At 36.3% G+C, this 23,051-nt stretch overlaps 1 protein-coding gene across 1 annotated transcript in view; it reads left to right on the top strand.

The window, feature by feature from the left end:
- Positions 1-23,051, top strand: part of SLC30A7 (solute carrier family 30 member 7) — an 89,893-nt gene that overhangs the window by 9,761 nt on the left and 57,081 nt on the right. Inside the window, exons 3-6 of the mRNA XM_036766180.1 lie at positions 9,829-9,942; positions 14,326-14,413; positions 15,584-15,710; positions 21,141-21,296. Coding sequence (XP_036622075.1) covers positions 9,829-9,942; positions 14,326-14,413; positions 15,584-15,710; positions 21,141-21,296 — 485 coding nt within the window. The remainder of the gene's footprint in view (positions 1-9,828; positions 9,943-14,325; positions 14,414-15,583; positions 15,711-21,140; positions 21,297-23,051) is intronic.

Genomic DNA, 23,051 nt, shown 5'->3' with positions numbered 1-23,051 from the left:
GTTCGTACAAATCATCTGAGATTTTTCTGAAACCACCCCCTTTATCATTTCTTATAGCAAAATATATTTTATCAAATTCACATGCTCTGACTTGTTCAGCCGTACCCCAGTTGATGGGTAATCCTTCCGTTTCCAGCTCTTTGTCACCACAAAAATAATTGATATAAGGTTTTAGGAAAAAAAAAACCCAACCCATCGGTTCTTTTCCTCTTTCTTGGAACTTTCTGGCATATAGATCTAGTAGCAGTATTTCTGGGTCAAAAGATATGTACAATTTAACCATTTTTGGGAGGCATATTTCCAAATTGCTTTCCAGAATGACTGGACCAGTTCATAGTTCCACCAACCATATATTAATGTTTCTGTTTTCCCACATCCTTTCCATCATTTGTCATTTTCCTTTTTTTGTTAACTTTGCCAGTCTTATAGGTGTGATGTTTTAATGTGCATTTTTCTGATAGTGATCTAGAGCATTTATATGGCTATTGATCCTTGGATTTCTTCCTCTGAAACTGCCCATGCATATCCTTTGACCATTCATCAATTGGGAAATGGTTCTTATAAATTTGACTCAGTTCCCTATGTATGTTAGAATGGAAACCATTATCAGAGAAACTTGCTACAAAGGTTTCCCTGAATTCCCTGCTTCTCTTCTAATTTTAGCCACATTTGTTTTGTGCAAAAACATTTTAATTTTATGTAATCAGATTTGTCCATTTTATCTCCTTTGAGCCTCTGTCTCTTGTTTGGTTATGAATTCTTCCCCTATCCATATATCTGGCAGATAATTTCTTCCTTGCTCCTCTGCTTTTCTTATTTTACCCTCTATGTCTAAATCATGTGCCCCTCTGGAGCTTATCTTTTTTGTTTGTTTGTTTTTTAGTTCTTAAATATTTGGGGGGGGGGACAACACAGGGAAATTGGGGTTAAGTGACTTGCCCAAGGTCATACAGCCAGTAAGTGTGTCAAATGTCTGAGGTCAAATTTGAACTCAGTTCCTCCTGACTCCAGGGCTGGTGCTCTACTCCCTGAGCCGCTTAGCTGCCCCGGAGCTTGTCTTAATATACATTATGAGATATTCTGTATCTGGTTTCTGCCAGACTACTTTCTAATTTTTTCAACGGTTTTTGTTGAATAGAGAGTTTTTGCCCTCATAAGTGGCATCTTTAGGTTTATCAAATACTGAGCTACTATGCTTATTTGATTCTGTTTTGTATAACTAATCTGTTAACAATGATCATCCCCCCTATGCCTGACCTAGTACCAAATTGTGTGGTGGTTTACAGCTTTGTAGTATAGTTTGATATTTGATGTTGGTAGTCTCCCTTCCCACTTTATTTGTTATTATTTCCCTTGATATTGTTCACCTCTTGTTCTTCCAAATGAATTTTGGTATTTTTTTTTAGCTTTATAAAATAATCCTTTGGTAGTTTAATTGGTATGGCACTGAGTAAGTAAATTAATTTAGGTACTATTGTCATATTTCTTATATTGGCTCAGTCTGCCCATGAGCAATTCACATTTTGCCTGTTATTTAGATGCCTTTTTGTGTGAAGAGTATTTTGTAATTGTGTTCATATAGTTCCTGTGTGTATCTTGGCAGGTAGACCCCAAGTATTTTATATTGTCTATAGTTATTTTAAATGGAATTTCTCTTTTCTCTTCATGCTGGATTTTGTTAGTGATATACAGAAATGCTAATTTGTGTGAGTTTACTTTAAATCCTGCAACTTTGCAGAAGTTAATTGTTTAATTTAGTTTTTTAATTGGATCTATAGGATTTTCTAAGTAAGGAACTTTATCTGCAAAAAGTGATCATTTTGTTTGCTCTTAGCTTATACTCATTCCTTCAATTTCTTTTTCTTGTGTTATTTCTATAGCTAGCATTTCTAGCACAATATTGAATAGTAATGGTGATGAGGGATGTAACATTGTTTCAGAAGGGAAGTTATATAATATTCACACTATAACTATACTACATATAGTTGGTATAGTATACTATACTACATATATATAGTTGATACAGTATCAATGGTATGTACCTTTAGAGCAGGTAAGCCATCAAGTCAATGTTCTTTAAGAGAAGGGGTTTTACGTGTGGTTTTAAGTAGGAAACCAGCAGAGGGTGATTTTCAGGTTTGCTCAGCCATGTTTGAATAATCCCCAAACCAGGATGACACACTGATATGAGAAACTCGTGTATCACAAAGTAGGAAGAATGCAATGCTGTTTTGTTTTGGTTGAATGATTGGAGCTTCCTTCCTTTCTTCCTCCCTTCTGTCTTCCCTGCTTTCCTTCCTTCTTTTTTCCTTCCTTCCCTTCTCCTTTTCTTCTTTCTCTTCTTCCTTCCCTCTCGCCTTCCCTAATTCTTACATTTATACATCCCAGTCTGACAAAGAGAAACAATGAAGTAAAATATGCTTGATGGCAGAGATGATATCTGACAGTATAATAAATGATTAGAGTTTCAGGCAGAATCACACTTCAAAGAACATCAGTATCATGTTGAATCCAGACTTTGTTTAAATATGTTCATATTGCTACAACATAGGGGAAGTTATTTTAATTGTTTTTATATCTTTACACAAAACATTTTTTGGATACTATGTTTATAAGTTGTAACAAATTGAAGTGAAAGGGAGTGTGGTACAAAAGGAATGCTTAAAGCTGCCCTGGATAAAAGGGTAAATACGGTCGTGCTTATTTTTTGGTATAACTGCACGTGGATGTAGTAGAAAAGATTCTTTATGATATTTGAGACATTTTTCAAAATCCTATGTGTAATGTATTGCCCAGGGCTGGTTAGGTGGTGCAGTGGATGGAGTACTGGGCCTGAAGTCAGGAAGACTCATCTTCGTGAGTTCAGATCTCAGTGGTCTCAGATACTTACTAGCTCTGGGACCCTGGGCAAATCACTTTACCCTGTTTATCTCAATTTCCTCGTATGTAACATGAGTTGTAGAAGGAAATGACAAACCATTCCAGTCTCTTAACTGATTTAGGAAGAGGTACCTTCCAGGTTGTAGCGATCCTAGCTAGCTCTTTGCAACAGGGAACGTGGAGACTTTTGGTTTTGGGATTTCCTAGATACATATCCCTGAGGCACAAGTTACCAAAAATTTGGCCTGTCCTGGGCACACCAGGATGTTTGGTCACTTTATTTCAAGGATTTTTAGAGTCTTTTAAAAGTGATTCACCCAGAGCTCCACAGCCCTTTCCTTCTGATGTCAGGATGAGGAGGACTTGTGTAAAACTGATGACAGACTCTTAAGTTGCGTAAAGTATGAGGGGAAAGAGTGAATTCCCTTGTCTCAGCTGGCATTTGATGAAGTGGTGTTTTGGTGACTTCTGATTTGAGTATTAATGAAAATCAGCTCAGGTGCCATCTACTGGGTTCCATATATTGATTTATGTAAATCAGAATAGTTCAGAGCTCTCCTGCCCACGTCCCATCTCTCCTTTGTTGCATATTATTTTGAAGTTACTAGTAATTATCCTGAAGAATATAATTTTATCCAAGCCAAAAAGTTTTTGTAGTTGGGATATGGAAATAGCCTCTCAAGAAATGGCTATTATTAAGGATAGTTGCTTAATCTAAGATTTGGAAGGCTAAGCCATATCTGATTCCCTTCTGTGACATCTTCAGTGAGTCAAGATCTAGGCTGTACTTAAAGACCTGCTTGGAGGGACAGCTGATTACTTTCTGAGGCAGCCACTCCATTTTTGCTTATCCTTAATTGTGAAGAAATTTTCTTTTATATGTAAGGGAATTTTATAAGTAAAATGTAAAGGATGGGAAGAATTTCAAAAGGTTTATTCAGTAGGGAAAATACATTTTAGACATAAGATAGTGGTAGCAAAGGCCCAAAGAGGGAAGTAGGCAAGGCAAGTTTGAGGAAACAAATTGTCAGTTTAGTTGTTATGTAATATTTAAAGGAGAGTAGTATGAGATAAGGTGGGAAAGGGTGTATTGGAGGATGGTTATGTAGTGTTTTCAATGTCATGCTAAAGTGTTAAGATTTTAGTTGGTAGTGGAAAACTATGTTTTCTACGTTTAAAGTCTTATTTCTCACCCACCTTTCCACCTTTGTGTTTCTTCTCTTCATAAGCTCTGTATTTCAGTGAGATTATATTACTAATGTTCCCTCAATTTTGGCTAGTCCTTACTGCCTTTACATTTCCTCATGTGATCCTTTACACTTGGAATTCACTTATCCTCTGTCTCTGTTATACTTGGAAGGCCAGCTCAGGTGCCACTTCAACCATGAAGCCTCTAGAAGTTAATGCTCCTTCCTGAGGACTCATGACCTTTGTTCGTCTCTTGTGCACTTCATTAAAATGAGTCTTATAGTTATTAATTTGCATCTTACATCTTCCTAGTACTTTTTTAAGCTCCTTAACAATAAGGACTATGTCATTCATCATTTCTCCTAGCATTTAGTAACCTTGTATTTAGCTGGTTCTTAATAAATTTAGATTCGTAATAGGTGGTTCTAGGCATTTAGAGAAGTGAGAGATTATTATGGCTTGAGGTTAATCAACAAGCATTTATTAAGTACCTTTAATGTTCTAGTCGCTGTGCTGAGTACAGGGAATACAAAGAAATGCAAAAAACAAGCCTTGCTCTAACAGAACTCACCATCTCAGTGGGAGAGACAACATTCAAACAACTATGTACAAACATGATATACAGGGTAAATTGGAGGCAGTCTCAGAGGAAAGGCACTAAGATGAGGGAGGCTTCTTTAGCTGAGACTTGAAAAAGGCCAGGGAAGCCAGAAAGCAGAGATGAGGAAGAAGAGAGTTCTAGGCATGGGGGACAGCCAGTGAAAATGCCCCCAGTCAGGAGATGGAGTATCATCAGCAAGGAGGCCAGTGGCACTGGGTTAACTGAGTATGGAAGAGATAAAAAAGAGATGGGAATAAGGTATAAGAAGACTAGGAAGGGGGCAGATTATGAAGAAATTTAAAAGCCAAATGGAGGATTTTATTTTTGATTCTGGAAGTAATAAATAATGAACCATTGGAGTTTATTGAATGGGGGTGGGGTGGGAGTATGGGGAGATATGACATGGTCAGACCTTAACTTTAGGAAATTCATTATGAGCTGAATGGAGGATGGTCTGGAGTGGATAGAGACTTGAGGCAAGGAGACTAACCAGTAGACTTTTGCAGTAGTCCAGACATGAGGTGATAATGGCCTATATCAGGGTGGTAGTAGTGTCAGAAGAGAGAAAGAAGTGTATAGGAGAGATGTTGCAAAATAAGAACTGATAGGATTAACCGCTGACTGAATATTGGAAATGAGAGAGAATGAGTCATTAAGGTTTCAAGCATGGTGCTTGGCATGTAACATGAGCTATATAAATGCTTATTCCAGTCCCCCTTTTCCCTGTTGGAGTGGGGAGAGACTTGAGTCAGCGAGACCAATTAAGAGAGTGTTAAAATAAGTCTAGGGGAGAGGTGCCGAGGGTCTGATCTAAGGTGGTGGCTGTTTGAGTAGAAAGAAGGGGTTAGATGAAAGAGATGTTGTAAAGGTAGAAATGGCATCACTTGACAACTGATTAGATATGTGGGGTAAGAAAGAGTGAGAGCTTGAGGATAGTGCCTCAGTTATAAACCTTGTAGACCAGAAGAATGGTAGTCTCTTGAAAGAAATTAGGAAATTTTGGTAGAAGGACGGATTGGGGGAGGAAGAGAAAATGAGTTTTATATTAAACATATCTGAGTTTGAGATGGATTCTGGGAGACCCAGTTTAATATATCTACTATAGGCAGTTGATGGTATGGGTTTGGAGCTTCAGAGAAACTGGGACTGAATAGAGAGATCTATGAGTCATATGCATAGAGATAGTAATTAAGCCCATAGAAGCTAAGGAGGTAACCCAGAGAGAATATTTAGAGAGGAGAACTCATTACAGAGCTTTGGGATACACCTATAGTTAGGAGAAATGAATGTTGTAAGAATGGTTTTAATGACAGCATCCTCTTAGTTCACGTTCAGTATTAGGATGAAATGAGGCATTCGCAAGTCACAGAACATTTAATGTAGGAGGTTTACTTTGCCTAACCCAGCAATAATATTCAACAAGGACATAGTGGCACTTAACTTCTCTGAGTGTAGCCACTCTCTTCTCTATCTGGAAATGCATCTGGTGAGTAAGTCATCAGGATATGGCACAGCTAGGTGGCGCAGGGGATAGAGTGCTGGGCCTGGAGTCAGGAAGACTTGAGTTCAAATGCAGCCTTAGACATTTACTAGCTGTATGACCCTGAACAAGTTACTTAACATGTTTGCCTCAGTTTCCTTAACTGTAAAATGTGGATAACAGCACCTACCACATAGCGTTATTGCAAGGATCAAATGAGATAATATTTGTAAACAGCACTTAGCACAATGCCTGGCACAAAGTAGGTGCTATATAAATATTCATTTCTTCCTTCCCTCCCACCATATCAGTGATAGGCATGATGATGCAGCAAATCAGATTGAGGAAAAACCAAGAGAAAATCTCTAGGAAGAGAGGGACTAGTCAGCAGTATCAGATGCTGCAGAAAGGTCAAGGTTGTAGACTGAGTGATCAGGCATACTTATGAGTGAGTTGAAATACCAGTGGATTGGGAAAGGAGTGGGTCCCTGATTATGAAACAGAGGACCCCAAAAGTTGCCTATTCCATGTTTTTATGCTATTTTTATTTCTGCTAAAAAAAATACATATGTGATCAGGATGGTAACCTTAGTGTAATATAAACATTGCTGTATAAAAATGAAAATAATCTCAATTCAGTTTAATCAGCAAGCATTTATTAAGCATCTGTCCTATGCCAGGGCTAGGTGCTAGGGACAAAAATATAATGGGGGAAAAAACCTGATCTTGCCTCTTAAGGAGCTTACATTGCAATGGAAGACGCAACAACTAGTTTAATAATTTTAAGCTATTAGTTATTTAAGTTTAAAGCTTAAAATTATAGTAAAGCTCATGGGACACCCGTGTGTGTGTGTGTGTGTGTACACACACACACATACACAGGATAGATACAAAGAAAATAAATAGGAAGAAATACGTAGTATTTTAACTACAGGGTATTTTAGAAGAAAGGGCACTAGCAGTTGGGGGCATCAGGAAAGACTTCATTTGGAAAGTGGCATGTGAACTGTGTCTTGTAGGAAGAGAGGGACTTTTTGAGGTGGATGTGAGGAGTGGGTACAGTGCAAATACTGAGGACAGAGAAGGGAAGATGAATGTTGAGTGTGAAGAACACAGAGAAGGCCAATTTGATGGGATCACACAGTGTGGGAAAGGAAGTAATGCACAATGAGGTTGGACATATAGGTTGGGGCCAAGTTATGAAGAGCTTTACTAAACAGAGAGATTTATAGTCTATTGTAGAGATAATAGGAAATTAACATGGTCATATCTATACTTAGGGAAATCATTTTAGCAGCATTGTGAAAGAGGTTGTTGTCTGTCCTTCATTCTTGAAGAGGACCATGACATCAGAGAGGTGATGCCATGACATGCAAGTGAGTTGGATTTGAGTGAAGAAGGGCTGGACAAAGTCACCAGCCTCACTTTCTCCTCCAGAGGCATCTGGGTCCAGTGGCCACCTATAGATCAGGACAAGTGGAGATGGCCCAGGATGTAGAGGGAGACCGTGGCCTTTTTAAGGCTAAGTTCTTTAACAGGTCTCAGTTTGACTGAGGCACTGCCCATTCAGTGATTAAGGCTAGGTAAGAAATGAGGCAGAGAATGGCCTCTATTACCTGTTTTAAAAAAAATAAATCTGGCAGGGGAAGACCCTCATATTTCTGACCAAAACAAATAATTGCTATATACTTTCACTTTGAGTCCATCAGGGCCCAAACAGTGACCAAATAGAGCTTGGCCTGGGACCTGTTGTTGGCCAATCAATTAGAGCTGGAGTTATTTGGCCCTGTAGAGGAATGTTAGGAAGTTGAACACTTGTAGATGACACTGAGATGCAGTGTGTAGCTGAGGTAGAGTACAGGAATAGGTCATAGGGTTTAAGGAGACTGAGGAGTCAAGAGGTGAGAGAGTTTGAGAGATCATCAATATGAGCCATATGTTGAACTCCTTGATTCAACATGTATTTATTATGTACCTGTTATATGCTCTGACACTTGAGGAGCCAAGTAGTTGGATTCATTCAACTTGGGGGGAAAACATGTTTATAGTTAAGTATATACGAAATACATAGAGTCAATAAAAAGGATTTGTTTTAGAGAAGAGAGAACGCTAACGCTTGAGGAAATCACAAAAAGCTTCTTGTTGGAAGTGGTAGCTGAAATGTATTTTGAAAGAATTGTGGGGTTTTTTGAGGCAAAGGTTAGGAGGGAGAGCATTCCAGGAATAAGGGAAAGCCTATACAAAGGAATGAAGGTGGTAGATAGAATGTCATGTATAGGAACAGCAAGTAGGGCAGTTTGAGTGAAACAGTTTATGAGGAATAACAGAGTTTATCAGGTCAGTCTGGAAAGAGGTTAGAGCCAGATTGTGAACTGCTTTAAATGCCAGGCAGAGGAGTTTATATTTTATCCTGCTAACAACAGGAAGCATCTCGAGCAGGGGAGTGGCAGTCAGTGTGCTTTTGTAATGATGAAAGATAATCTGGCAGATGAGTGGAGGGTGGATCGAAGGGATGTGAAACTAGAGGCAGAGAGATATGTGGTTCAGGTGAGGTGATGAGGGCCCTGGCATAGGGTAGTTGCTACATAAATTGAACTAGTAGAAAGATGGGGAGGTACAATCTACAGGACTTCATAACTGATTGCATATGAAAGGTATGAAGAGAAGAAGGAGTGGAGCATGACTTAGAGGTTTTGAATCTGGATGTCTAGAAGGGTAGTAGTGCCTTTGATACAAACAGGGAGCCGTGGGGGTGGAGGTGGGGGGGCATGAGTACTGTTTTAGTCACATAGAGCTTCAAATACCTAGTAGGAGCATGAGGTAAAACTGGAGCTCAGAAGAAAGATGATCTAATCTGGAGATATGAGAGTCATCTACGTAGAACTGAACTCATGAAAATTTAAGATCATCAAGGAATACAGAAAGAAGGCCCAAGACAAACCTCTGAGTTACATTCCCACATAAGAGATGACAAACTCAGCAAAGGAAACGAAAGGAATGAGGTTAGATGAGTTAGATGAAGAACCAGGAACACTTAATGTCAGCAAAATCCAGAGAGTGTAGAGCAGAGGTGTCAGACACATGGCATGTGGCCCACAATATTTGCAAGTGGGTCCAACTAGATTAAAATATAGTCTGAAGATATTTAACAAAATAAAAATTAATTTAAACATAAATGATACTGTATTTTAAAACTAAGTCATTTTGTGGCCGTAGGAATCCCTGCATATGGTGTGGTGTTTCTGTTTGAGTTTGATACCACTTATGTATAGTATCCAGGAAAAGGGAACGATCAAATCACAAGGTATAGAGAGATTTAGAAAGATGAAGACTGAGAAAAGATCTTTGGATTTAGCATTTAGGAGATCATTGGTAACCTTGGAAAGAGAGAGTTTTAGTGTCTGATGCCAGATTGCAAGAGGTTGATGTCCAAGTAACATTAAACTGTTAATTAGTTTAGATATGCCTTGATAACCTATGCTTGAAAGTATTATATAGTTATCTTTAATATTCTCTTTTTTATATGTGAAATTGTGTCCTTTATGTTTCTTTGTTGGCTTTTTAGGAATGGACGTTCCTCATGGATTGTTACTAGATTGACATGTTTCAGTATAGTTAGGGTGCTTGCTTAATATTTGGTTATAATTATGACTTAATGTATGTGTTTTTTTTCTCCCAGTTTAGGTTTGATTTCCGATTCTTTTCATATGTTCTTCGACAGCACTGCTATCTTGGCTGGACTGGCAGCTTCTGTAATTTCAAAATGGAGAGATAATGATGCTTTTTCCTATGGGTAAGAGGCATTCATTTCACAAAATCTTAGTAGTGTATTAGGTGAAAATATAAACATGTGGAGAACATTAACCTTGCATTTATACTGGTTTTAAAAAAAACACTTCTTTTTTTTAATGTAAAGAAGTTTTTTATGACAATGGTGAAGTAGATAGAGCCTTGGACTTGTAGTCAGGATTTGAATCTTTACCTCGGACATTAATGTGCTGTGTGACCTCATTTACTTTCTCAAGCCTCTGCTTCTCCATCATATTTAGTAAAATGTGGATCAAAATACTTGTACAACCTACCTCACAGGAGGATTGTCAGTAGAGCCATTTTGCAAAATTAAAATCACATGAAGAAAAGTGAGTTTTTGTTTTCTTGTTTGTAGCATGATGAGGGGCAGCTAGGTGGTACAATGGATAGAGTGCCAGCCTGAGAGTTAGGAGGACCTGAATTCAAAAGTGGCCTTAGACACTTACTAGCTGTGTGACCCTCGGCAAGTCAATTAACCCTGATTGCCTCAGTTTCCTCGTCTGTAGAATGAACTGGAGAAGGAAATGGCAAACCAATCCAGTGTCTCTGCCAAGAAAATCCCCAAAGGGGTCACAACTGAAACAGCTCACCAAAAACAACAGCATGATGATACTGTATTTAGAGTCATTGTATTATAGAGCAGATGGAGACTTACATTCCTCATTTATATATTCTTATACATTTTGTGGCCATGATTATATGCAGACTATTATAAATTTTTTTAAAAGATGAACTTGATTGTTTTGCTTTGTCCAAGGCACTATGCTAAGCAATCTGGTCTCCATCCGAATTGTATTCTTTGAGACAAACAGTGACTCACATTTATGTAATATATTAGAGTTTACAAAATAGTATTTAACTTTTCCATGATTTGTTCTTTGTAATTCATTCATTTATTCTACAAACGTATTCTTTTACATTATCGTGGATGGTAGCATTACTGTGCATTTTTATCAGTGTTTTGGCATATGTCATTGCTATGGTTTGGGTCTCTCCTAATATTCAGTTTTGCAAACATAAAACAGGAAATAAAAACAAATTGTTCATATTATTGGGACTAGCTCATATGGTAAAACCTGCTTTGCTCAGAATCTGAAGAACTATAAAATTTAAATAGTCAGAATATTTTATGTACTACCATAGTATAATTGATATTTATAATAATTTTGAGCCTCAGATACTGAAAGGTCATAAAATGCCTTCTGAATTATCAATAATGATTGACTTTTGTTCAATATAGTTTCAATGCTATACATTTTTCTTATTTGATAATCAGCAATCTGTGTATTGCAGGTTTGGTGATTTGATTCTCCAGTTCTGCATGAGGAGTTTACAATAGTTTTAATTATAACGTTTTGGAAAACAACTATAAAGTTTTTCAACATTTTTATTTGTAAATTAAATCGTGAGTTCATCAAGTGTTTGTCTTGGTACATATAATAACTTTTTTCTGTATGATATTTTCACTGGTAGTTTTGGGCAGTATTAGTCAGTAGAGCAAGTTATAATTGTTGATGTTAGCCGACATTTTATATTTGCAGTGGGTTTATATACTGTGTTCACTTATGCGGGGGTTGTCTTAATGTACTGATTACAGTTGTATTTGGGGGGTGAAATAAATTTGGTGTAAAGAGAATGACCATAAAAACTGGGACAGATAATGGGTTGAGTTGAATCAGTGGTAAACAGGTAAACATCACCTGATGGTTTGTCGCTGGAGAGGGTGATTCTTTTGCCATCCCCATCTTTATTTCTTTCTCTCTCAGGAAAGGGAATAAGAGGGAGATACTTCTGGTACAACATTGAAGTGTTAATCACAGTAGCCATTGTAGCTGTTATTGGCCACAGGAACATTTTTAGATTTTGGCACTTGTGACAAATGAGCTGGAAGCCTGATAAGCCTTTGGATAAACCCCAAAATGCTTGGGGATAGGGAGACTGGATAGAATAGCCGGCTAAAGCTACAGTAAAGGAAGGAGAGAAGCAGTGAGCAAATTCAATATTTGCTTATTTAATAGTCATCCTTTTTGCGCCATTATCTTTTAACTTATAAGACTGGATAAAATGTGTATGTGATAAGCAGCAGAATCATAGACTCTTAAGAGTTGGAGGGTACCTCAGAAGTCACCTAAACCTAAATAAGAATTTACTCTACAATATTCCTGGCAAGTAGTCTTGCAGCCTTTCCTTAAAGGCCTTTGCTGAGGGGTAAGGAGGCAGCCCATTTCAGCACTGACCACTTCTAAGTTTTTCTTTATATCATGCTTAAATTTGCCTCTTTGCAGATTCCGTAATACTTTTTGTTTTTGGTTATATGCTCTGGGGACAAACAGGACAAATCTAATCCTTCTTTTGCATGATAGCAAAGTACTTGAAGAGAGCTACCATATCTCTCCTAATAGGGCTTTTAACACACTCAGTTCTTTCAACCGTGTCTCATAAGGCATGTACTTGAGGCCCTTCACCATCCCTATTATCTTTTTCTCTATACTCTCTGGAGTATCTGATCAATGCCTTTCCCAAAAGATGGTACTTAGAACTGAACCCAGTACTCCCAGGGTGGGTTGACCAGGGCAGGATATATGCTCACATCTTATTTCTGCCTTTCTTAATGGAACCAAAGAGCATGGTGGCTTGTTTTGGGCAACTATTTCACAGTATTAACACCTGTTTACTTTCAATCCACTGAAGTCCCCAACTCTTACTGCTGTCTTGCCATTCAGACTCCCCTATTGCATCCTTAGGAAGTTGATTTTTTTTTTTACCCAAGTTTTAAGACTTTAAATTTATTCCTAATAAATATAATCTTTTTAGATTGACTCAGCATTAGTTTATCAAGATCTTTTTGGATCTTGAATCTGTTGTCTAACACATTAGCTATCCCTTCCCGAATTGAATGATCTACAAACCAAGAGATCAGTCATTCAGAGTATAATTGTGGTGTATCTATACCTTCCCTTGTACGCATAAATGTGTTTTTTGTATTGTTATTGGAAAGCTTGAAAACCAATAAAGATCTTCTGAAAGAAAAACCATTAGTAAATACATGAATTGTACTTTTTGATGTCGTATAAGTAAGAGTTTTAGTAAATACAAACACATCTTATTTTTCATAAATTTTGTGATTCATACATACCAGGGAGCCAGGTGTATGCAAATATACCCTTATATACTAGCCAGCAAGGCTAATCAAAACAAATCTAATTCAACTAGCAATTAGCTATGGGAACAGAAAAGTGTATTCATGTAGTCACTAGGCTTTCTTCCCTTGAAATCCAGTGGGTTCTTTAACAGAGCAATCAGAATGAATTTTCTCTTAGGCTCCTTTGTTTTGTGTTGTCATTTTATCTCCTTTAAATGCAGACCTAAAGGACATGTTGGAACACACTTCACTTTAGGACAAGACCAAGTATAACTAAGTGATCTAAAATTAAAATATTATGCTCTAGTTGTAACGTTTTGCCTTTTACTTTAGTAACCAAAAAGTTCTATAAGCCGGCAATTTTTATGTCTCCTTGTATGGTTTGATAACTAGACTGATTAACTTAAGTGTCAGCACCCTTTGAAAATGTATAAAAGTTAAATTAAAATTGTGTCTAATGACTTTAGCCAAGCAAAATAAACATAAAAAGATAAATAAAGGCTTTCCCCTCCCTCTAATACTTTACTCTGATAGGAATTTAAAAGTTTCAGAAATCTAAGGAGAAATCACTAGTATTTAGCAAATAAAGTTCCAATTGAAAGGCTTAAAAAAATGGAGATTTTAAAAAAATCTTTGCTAGGCTTGCTGGCAGTAGTAATGGAAATATAAATGTCAGGTTGCTTCTGTAATAATCCTTGAAGTTGAATCAATTCTTTTTCTTTAGTTCAAAGTTACAGTTTCTGTAATTTAAGCATAGGATGGCAGAAATTGTAAGCATTTCTTTAAAAAAATGAAAAGATATAATTTACTGAAAGCTTTCACCCCTGTTCTTTTTTTCCCACCCTTGCTTTTGTCCATCTGACCCATTGTCTGGCTCTGAATTTCTCTCTCTAATTTAGTGATTGTGAGGCACTTTTAGATTTGCATGTCTGTCTAAGGGTTTTCCAAGTTGATTTTCTCTAATAAGTACTTTCCAATTGTTCCCTAGTACTCTATGTTTGGTATGGTATTTAACTGTTAATTATAGCTCTTCTTTAATCAGAATTAACATCACTCCCATGCCCTGCTTCCTACCATTCCTTCATTCGCACCACTTGTACTTATAGATTCCTGGAACATTTTTGGAAGTATGCAACTATGCAGTATAGATTTAAACCTTTGAAAAAATGTGAATTTATTATATGCCTTTGCAGTTAATAATTCAATTGTTTGGTCATTCCCCAGGTATGTTAGAGCGGAAGTTCTGGCTGGTTTTGTAAATGGCCTATTTTTGATCTTCACTGCCTTTTTTATTTTCTCTGAAGGTGTTGAGGTACAGTATAATAGAATCAGTAAATCTTTTTTTTTTTTCTGAAGTGTGACTTTTCATTTCTAGATATATTGTATTAGAGCTATTTTTCATTCTTTCAGCAATGCGGCAAGCATTTATTGAAGGATTCTCACTGATACTGATATGTTAAATACAATAGAAGATCTGTTAGCAGGAGAAGAAAGATACTACCTCTGCATTTGAGGAATTTGTAATCTACCTTTTCTAACAAGATAGGCCATTATTTGAAACACCTTGAAAACAAACAAAAAAATGCATACTAATACAATATGAACTATGTACAAAATGTTGAGAAAATACAGAGTTAATGATCCAGTTAGTGTGGGGTTAATCAGGAAATACTTACTATACAAAGATTAATCCTAACTTAGTTTGCAAATGACATAATAGACATGGAGAAAAATAATGTATCAGGAATCCCAGAAAAAGGGCAAATGTTAAGCCAGTTGTAGGATTCATGCAAATAGACATCTTATGGAGATATATTATTGTTATTATTATTATTATCACCACCATCATCACCATTATTAGTTGAAGTTCACCACCAGATTGCCTCTGGTAAAGACCCTCTTCAAGAAACTCTTGAAGACCATCTCATGCTTATATAAGGGTCTAGGAGAGTGCTACCCAAATAAAGTCACAGGTCCTTGTATTATTTAAGTAGCATAATTACTGTATTTTATGGTTTATGATCTTAACACTTCATGGTGCAATGGAAAGAACACAGAATTTGGAATCAGAGGAGTAAGGCTGAAATCCAGCCTCTACTTTACTTCCTGTGTCACTTAACTATCTGTGTCTTACCTTGAGCAAGTCACTTAAACTCAGGGCCTCAGTTTCCTTATCTGTAAAATGAAGAGGTTGGACTAGATCACCTCCAAGGTCCCATCTGACTTTCAATGTATGATTCTCTGATTTACTACCTTATGTCCTGTGATGGCTTACAACCTAATCCTATTCACCAAGCACATTTAAGTGCCTGCTATGTGTGAGACAGTTATGTTATTTGAATTTGGCTTTTTCTTTTGAAAATAAGAGCCACTGAATGCTGTTATTTTAACCTTAATGATTTTTTTGCTTTGTCTTTTAATTTTTTTTATCTAATCAGGTTTTGATTTTAATGTTGTCTCTTATGTGTTATGTGTTTTCTAGAGAGCATTAGCACCTCCAGATGTTCACCACGAGAGACTACTACTTGTTTCTGTGCTTGGGTTTGTTGTAAACCTAATAGGAATATTTGCTTTCCAACATGGAGGTCATGGACATTCACATGGCTCTGGTATGATGGTTAGAGCCTTTTTTTCTTTTTTCTTCATTTCTAGGCTGCTTGTGAAAATGAATAATTTTGACAATTTATGTGATGGTTTTTATACAAAGCTAAATGTAAAGACCAAATATTGGACATAGAATCATAGGACCTCAGAGGTCAGCTAGTCCAACCCATATCTTAATAAGAATCCTTGCTACACATTCCCTCATTTTTTCCTCCAATAATAGGGAACTCAGCTGCCTTAGAAGACAACCTATTCCGAAGTTGGATTATTACTTGTTAGGAAGGTTTTCCTTACTTCTATTGTAGTTTAATTTGTTCAGCTAAGATGTTGCATATTTATGGCCATAGTTAGGTTTGTGGCTTTTTAATTTTAGTGAAAGCTACATTTATCTTACTGTTTTGTTAGAAGAGTTTTGAGTAGTTTTATTATAGAAAGGATTAGCTGAAATTTATGGTTGAATGGAATATTATTTCAGGATCCAACTGTGATAGTACAGTGGAATAACTAAAACAAAACCAGGAAATAGGATTAAGATCTGTCTGAAAGGTATTTTTAACAAAGTTATTTCAATTTGGCACTAAAAAAAGGACATTAGATTAACCAATGTTAATATTGCTGGATAGTTTTGAGAAATTTTCTCAAATTTACAACCTGATACTAAACCCTTTACCTCAGTTTCCCCTTCTACAAAATGAGGAGGGTAGATTAGTTCATTTGTAAGTTCCCAGCTCTAAATCCTATGCTCCTATCCCATTAATTTAGGTTTTTCCCAGAGTTAGGTTATTTATTCAAGTCACTTAAACTTTGAGCCTCAGTTTCCTCATTGCTAAAATTGGGGTAATAATACCCATAGTATCCACTCGTGGGGTTGCTGTGAGGCTCAAATAACATACCTGTAAACTTTAAAGCACTGTGTAACTGGAAGTTATTAATCACTAGGATGGTTAGTGAGAGGGATCCGCCTCCCCAAACTCCTATGAGCAACATAATAAAGGTATTATTATCCCCATTTTACAGATGAAGACACTGAGGCTCAGAGACTGACTTGCCTAAGGCTACATAGTCACTAAATTTCAGAGGCAGAATTTTAATTCAGGTCTTACTGACTCCAAGTCCAACCCTTCATCCACCATGTTTCCTCTCACACTAAGCCCCTTACTCTTTGGGGATTTATGGGAAGGAAGGGTGGGTTTGACAAGTGAGCTTACTGTCTCTTAGAGAATTGAGACCAAGGCAGTTGTATATAGTATGCAAACAGGAATGTTCTGCCTCCCTTATTTTGTAGCAACAGCAATAGTGCCTTCCAGCCTAGGCTCTTTTCTTCATGTATGCACGCTGGTGGGGAAGCTGGTTTTGGTTTTTCTTCTTTGCTTCAGTTGTAACTAGAGAAAGTAGTATGGTAAGCTGTTTATGGTAACTAAGAGGTCTTTATATGTCAGGAGAAAAAAAACCTGGTTTCTCTTCAGTTTAGTAAAGCACTATTCAGTCTTACTCAGTTTCTTCCTCTAAAGGTTGGCTCTGATGCCTCATAGTGTGGAGGTACTCTGGGCGCAGTGGAAATGGAGAAAGGCTTTGAGTCCAGGCCTGGTGTCTAGCTAGGTTCAAAGAGGCTCATTGCCAGACTAGTCTTAGAGTAAAGAATTTTGAGTTTTATACGAACTCTAGAACTACAAAGGAGGCCATTCCCTCTATGACATACCTAACAAGTAATCATCTGGCCTTGGCTTACAAGCCTCCAGTGGCATGACCTCTCTTCATGTACTTGAAGAGAGCCGTCAGTTTAGTCAGTCAGATTACCTTACTCTTTATGCAGCCTGACCAAGGCATAGTAAAGCTGGACTGTCAACTTCCAGATTGCTGGATACTCTGTCTCTCTGACTTAAAGCTTAGGTAGCTTAAGGTCACATTTGATTTCTCAATGGATATATCCTACTCTTGACTCATATCAGCCTTTTAGTTCAGTAAAACCCTTAGATCATTTTCAGGCAAACTGCTCCTCAGCTAGATCTCTTCTATTTTCCACTTTGGAAATGGCTTTTTTGAAACCAAATATAAAATTTTACATTATCCATATTGAATTTCAGGTTTGGTCCAGTGTTCTAGCCTTTCAAGAGCTTTTTGAATATTAACTCTGTCATGCGGTTCTGTGCTCCCAAGTTTAGTGTCATCTTACACATTTGAAGTGTGTATTATCTATACCTTTTAACAGCACCAATCCCACGGGCCCTCCGCTGGAGGTTTCCTTCTAAGACGAGGTCAAGCCGCTGCTGCCTACTCTTTTGGTCTGGCTATTCAATTAGTATTGAATTTACTTAATTTACTAGTGTATAACCCACATATTTCCACTCCCCCCCAGTAACCTGAAAGCCTTTATCAAATGCTTTGCTGACATCTAAGTAAGCTATAGCGTCTACTTTATTTATCAATTTTGTATCTCTGACGAGGAAGGATCTAAAGTTAGTCCAGCATGCCCTGTTCTTAAGAAGTTGTACTTGCTCCTTGTACTAACTGCTTCCAGAGTTAAATGTTCACTTGCCATTCCTTCGGTAATTTATTCTAGATTTTAGCTAGAAATCAGTCAAACTCATCACAGGTCTAAGTTTTCAGTATTCAATAAATAGATAGTAAATACGTACCAGGCACCGTGCTAAGCGCTGGGGATACATGCAGTAAAAAAGACAAGTCCTGACATCAAGGAGCTTACATTCTAAAGAGGGAAGACAGTATACAGAAGGAAGCTGAAGGGGTGGGGGGGAAACCTCATTGGGTACATAGGTTTATGATAATCTTGAGTAGAAATCAAGTAGAACAACTGATGAGAACCGAAGTTAGCTAGAAAAATCTGAGCCCTATATAAAGGGCGATGTTGGGAAGAGTCACTGAAGTGGCTAAGGGGATGATAAGCATCAAAGCCCACTCAGTCTTCATGATAATGGGATTTCAGATGATGAGTTTTTAATGGAGTGGTGATCTGCATTCAGAGGGAGTACCTATACTAACAAGATTGTAGATCCTCATATTATTAGAATATGGTAAATTAGTTACTCACTTGTTGTAAATTAAACATTTTCAGAAATATATTATCCACTATATTATCCAAAAGTCATTACTGCATTTATGAACCTTCTTTACACTAAAACTGCAGTTTACTTATATATAGGAAGATTTTGTACTATTAAGTACTTTCCAATTTACAAATCATTTTAGCCTTGACCCCCGCCCCCAATATTTTTCATTTTCAGCATAAATTTATGACTGATAACAGTAAGAAATATAAATGGAAAAAACAGTAAGGAGACTTGATTCCAATTTGAGCTTTATTACTTCATACTGTGTGATTTTGGGCAAGTAATCTGACTCTGTTATCTGTAAAATGAAGAGATTGTACCAGCTTATTTATAAGGTACCTTCTTGACCAAAATTTTTATTTTACTTTATTTTTGAAAAAGCCTAGAAGTTACCCAATAAGAATATGATGTAACTGCTATAGCATAAACAGAAGCAAAATTGAAACAAGTGATATCCTATGTATTGGAAATATTTTTCCTAGATTATTTTAAGCTCTCTTTAGTGAAACTGAATCATGGCTCTTTTTCTTTAGAGTTTGAACAGTTTTCCTTGTAGTAGTCTTTAAGGAACAATTGGACTTTGCTTTTCTATGTTTTATTTCTGTTCCCAAGGTTGTGTTCCTGAGTTGCAATAGGATCTTTGGTGTAGTAAAGCAGTGTACCTTGCAAAATGACTCGCCTGTGAATAAACAACTTCAGTGGGGAGAATTAATATATACATATACATGTATACACATAGGTACATACATACATACATACATACATACATAGGTGCTGCCTAATATTTACTCTTATATATTAAGATTATTATAACATATGTTAAGATATTATAATATTTAATCTTGTGTCTTGAGGTGCTGAATTAGTTTTATTTTAATTTCTTTAGCCTTTACCCAGGGTAACCTTTATATGTTTTTAATATGCTCTATGTTTAAGGCTTTTTTTTTGTAATCTAATATGAATATTACCAAATATATTCTATACCTTATTGTAATTCGTATATATTTCCAGATATATTTTATAAAGCAGTGTTTTAATTAATGAAACCTCTTGAAATGAAGTTTTTACCAAGGATAAACTTTATATATTTTTAATATGCTATGGAAATGAACCTACTGTATGAATTCAGAATGTAACTGATTAGTTTTAGTGTGGTTGAATTTTAGTCAATTTATTACTTCAACCAGCATTTATTATGGTTTTCATTAAAATTTTTACTGATTTGTTTTTATATCACTTTCATTTCTGAATAGATCCTCCCTTTTCCTACAACAACCCTAACAACAAAGAATAAGAAACGAGGGGTGGGAAAGGTGGTTCAACTAAGTCAAGCATCTCATCAAATGAGTCTGATGGTACCTGCAGTATTCCACACCCATAGTCTACTGCTTTTGAAAATGAGGGAAGGAAATGCATTGTCTCATCTACTCTTTGAGAATGAGCTTTAGATCATTATAATTATGAAGTGTTCATTTTGGTTTTATTGTTCTTTCCATTTACATTATTATAGTCATTGTGTATATTGTTACTCCTTATTTCACTTTGTTTCAGTTCATATGAACCTTTCCATGTTTCTCTTCATTCTTCATATTGATAATTTCTTATGGTGTATTATATTACGTTGCATATATGTACCACAGTTTGTTTTGCCATTCCCCAGTCTGGAGGCACCTACTTTTTGTTTCCATTTATTTGCTACCATGAGCATTTTGGTGTTTGAGAAACCTACCTTTATTTTTATCATGGGGAAAGGTTGCTAAAAACATTTTTTCCAAGGATTGTTAGTGGCTGAGTAGCTTGGGGTCCTTTATCACTGCTGGTTTCTAGGAATTAAATTCCTTCTTGTCCTAACACAGGCCAGCTATACAAATACTAATTTTAAACCAGCCTTTGCCTAGACCATAGTGAATAAAGTGCTGGACGTGGAGTCAGAAAGATCTTCATTCATTTATTGCCTCAGGCACTCACTAGCTCTCTGACCCTGGCCAAGTCACTTAACAACTCTCTTTCTCTGCCTCATCTGTAAAGTGAGGAAGTGGATCTGTTAGCCTCTAACATCCCTCACAGCTCTAAATCTATGATCCCCAGGATTTCCATATACGTAAATTGTATCTTTTCTGGAACATTTGCTATTACTTTATCTTTTTAGAATATTATTATTAATTTTAAAAATCATGATTCTCTCTCCATTATCTAATAATTTGAAATGCATCCACATGTCGCTTATATTATTTTTATTCCTGGCAATGAAATCTTTGGCAGGGATGTGTCTTTGGGATACATCATAGGTATTAACATGTGGAATTTATATTTTAATCCATTTTTATGCATTTTTTCCTCTAAACTATATATATATATTTTTTGTAGGGCATGGACATAGTCATTCTCTCTTTAATGGTGCACTTGATCATGGACATGGACATGGAGATCACGGCCATGGTCATGGAGACCATGGCCATAGTCATGAATTGAAACGTGATGCACATAGTCATGATCATGGACATGGACACTTTGACTGTCATGGTGAGTACCATATGAAGACATTCAGAGTGAGACTCTTAAATACATGTAAAAGACAAGGATCATTTGTCCCTTCCATGTGGGCTGTCAGTTTTGTTCCTCAGGATTCTTTCATTTGGACTCTATAAAGAAGTAAATGTAGCATAAAACACAGGACTTGGTCTGATTTTTCAAGTTGTAGGTAGTGGTAAAATAGTGCTATTTCAATAAGTGTGATAATTAATGGTAGTTATATTTTTAGCAAAATCATATGATGTATTTTTTTCCATTGCCAATATTTGACACAGACTTTTAAAAATGCAACAGTGATTTTAAATCCTTAGAAGCATTTTTATATTATTTGTGTTATTAGGCTTTGGCCTAACTGGCTGATATACCTTTACTTAGACACTTTGCAGTACATTTAGTTATATGAGCTACAACTTAAAGCAACAATTTAGTTTGGCAAGCAGGTTATTTGGGTGATATAATATGCTTGGATTGGCCTCCAAGGTAGGGGTACAGGGGTGCATGTGTGTGTGTGTGTGTGGTGAAAACAATTTACTTATTGTGTTTTAGAAAACATATCTTTATGGTATTAAGAATATTTAATTAAAAATTTGTTGGTTTGCCATTAAATTTTCATTTTTTGTTAGTACATTATATAAAATATATTTTCAAGCTAGGTTTACTGATTCCATTTGTTCTGAGGGATGCTTGAATCCTAAATCCTTTAACATTTTTTAAAGAGAGAGTTATAAATGAGATTCGAAACTTGTATGTATGCATTTCAAACTGATTTCAACCTCTTCCCCCATCATAATTTAGCTACTGCTGAAAAACACGTACATGAAAAATGCTTGAGTTACTATCAGATTTGTAGCTTCTACTTAAACTTTTCTGTTTCCAGATTTTTTTGAGGAGAGAAATCTTCATTTCTGGTGGTTAAAAAACTAATACAGTAAAAATGTATATTGTAATAATGGGAAGGCAACTTAATTTGTTTTGAATTTTAAATCTTTTAAATTATTTCATTACTTCTAAGGATAAGTAATTTAATCAGTTCATTATTCTTTCCAACAATGCAATTTGCAGCACCTTCATGATTTAGTAGGTAATTTTATGAGTTTTGGCCAAAAATATTGATGTGGTATCCAACCATCTGGTGATTGATCCTTTCTGATTTTAACTAGGCTGGTCTTTGGATAAAAGTCACAGAGTTTTGTTGTTGAGACTGTACTTCCTTAAAACACTCTAGCTTGGTTGCATGAGTTTGTGGCCTGCTGACATGGCCTTTTAAGATTTAAAGGTCACTTACATGCCACAATGAGTTCCTGGAGTAGAATGTTAAGTGAGGGGATTTTTTTTAAACCACTGTAGTGAACAAAGTTACTTTGAGAGTGGTTTCTATGTCTACCAATCAGTTGTGGCTTTTTGGTGGTGTACTTTATAATTAGCAATCCCCTCTTCTCTTAATATTAAAAATGAACTTTTAGCTGATGTTATTTTAATCTCCTGGATTTTGTTACACAAGGTGTTCCAAAAAGTCTTAGTGCAGTTTTAAGCTATTAAAGTGAATTTAAGCTAATTAAGCTTAAAACTGCACTAAGACTTTTGAGGTACCCTATATTTGAAATTTTATAATAGTTTTGTATATCTGCTGCATATACATGTTTTTCAAAAACAGTCTCCCCCTCCTCCCCCTCGCTTCCTGCCCCCCCCCAAATCCCTTATGTCTGCAGTAACTCTTGCTTTTTTTTCCTTGTCTTTTGGTAATAT

This window comes from Trichosurus vulpecula, chromosome 7 (assembly GCF_011100635.1).
Source record: "Trichosurus vulpecula isolate mTriVul1 chromosome 7, mTriVul1.pri, whole genome shotgun sequence".
Lineage (NCBI taxonomy): Eukaryota > Metazoa > Chordata > Mammalia > Diprotodontia > Phalangeridae > Trichosurus > Trichosurus vulpecula.
Note: the sequence above shows the minus strand (reverse complement) of the source record. Positions and strands in the feature narration are given on the sequence as shown.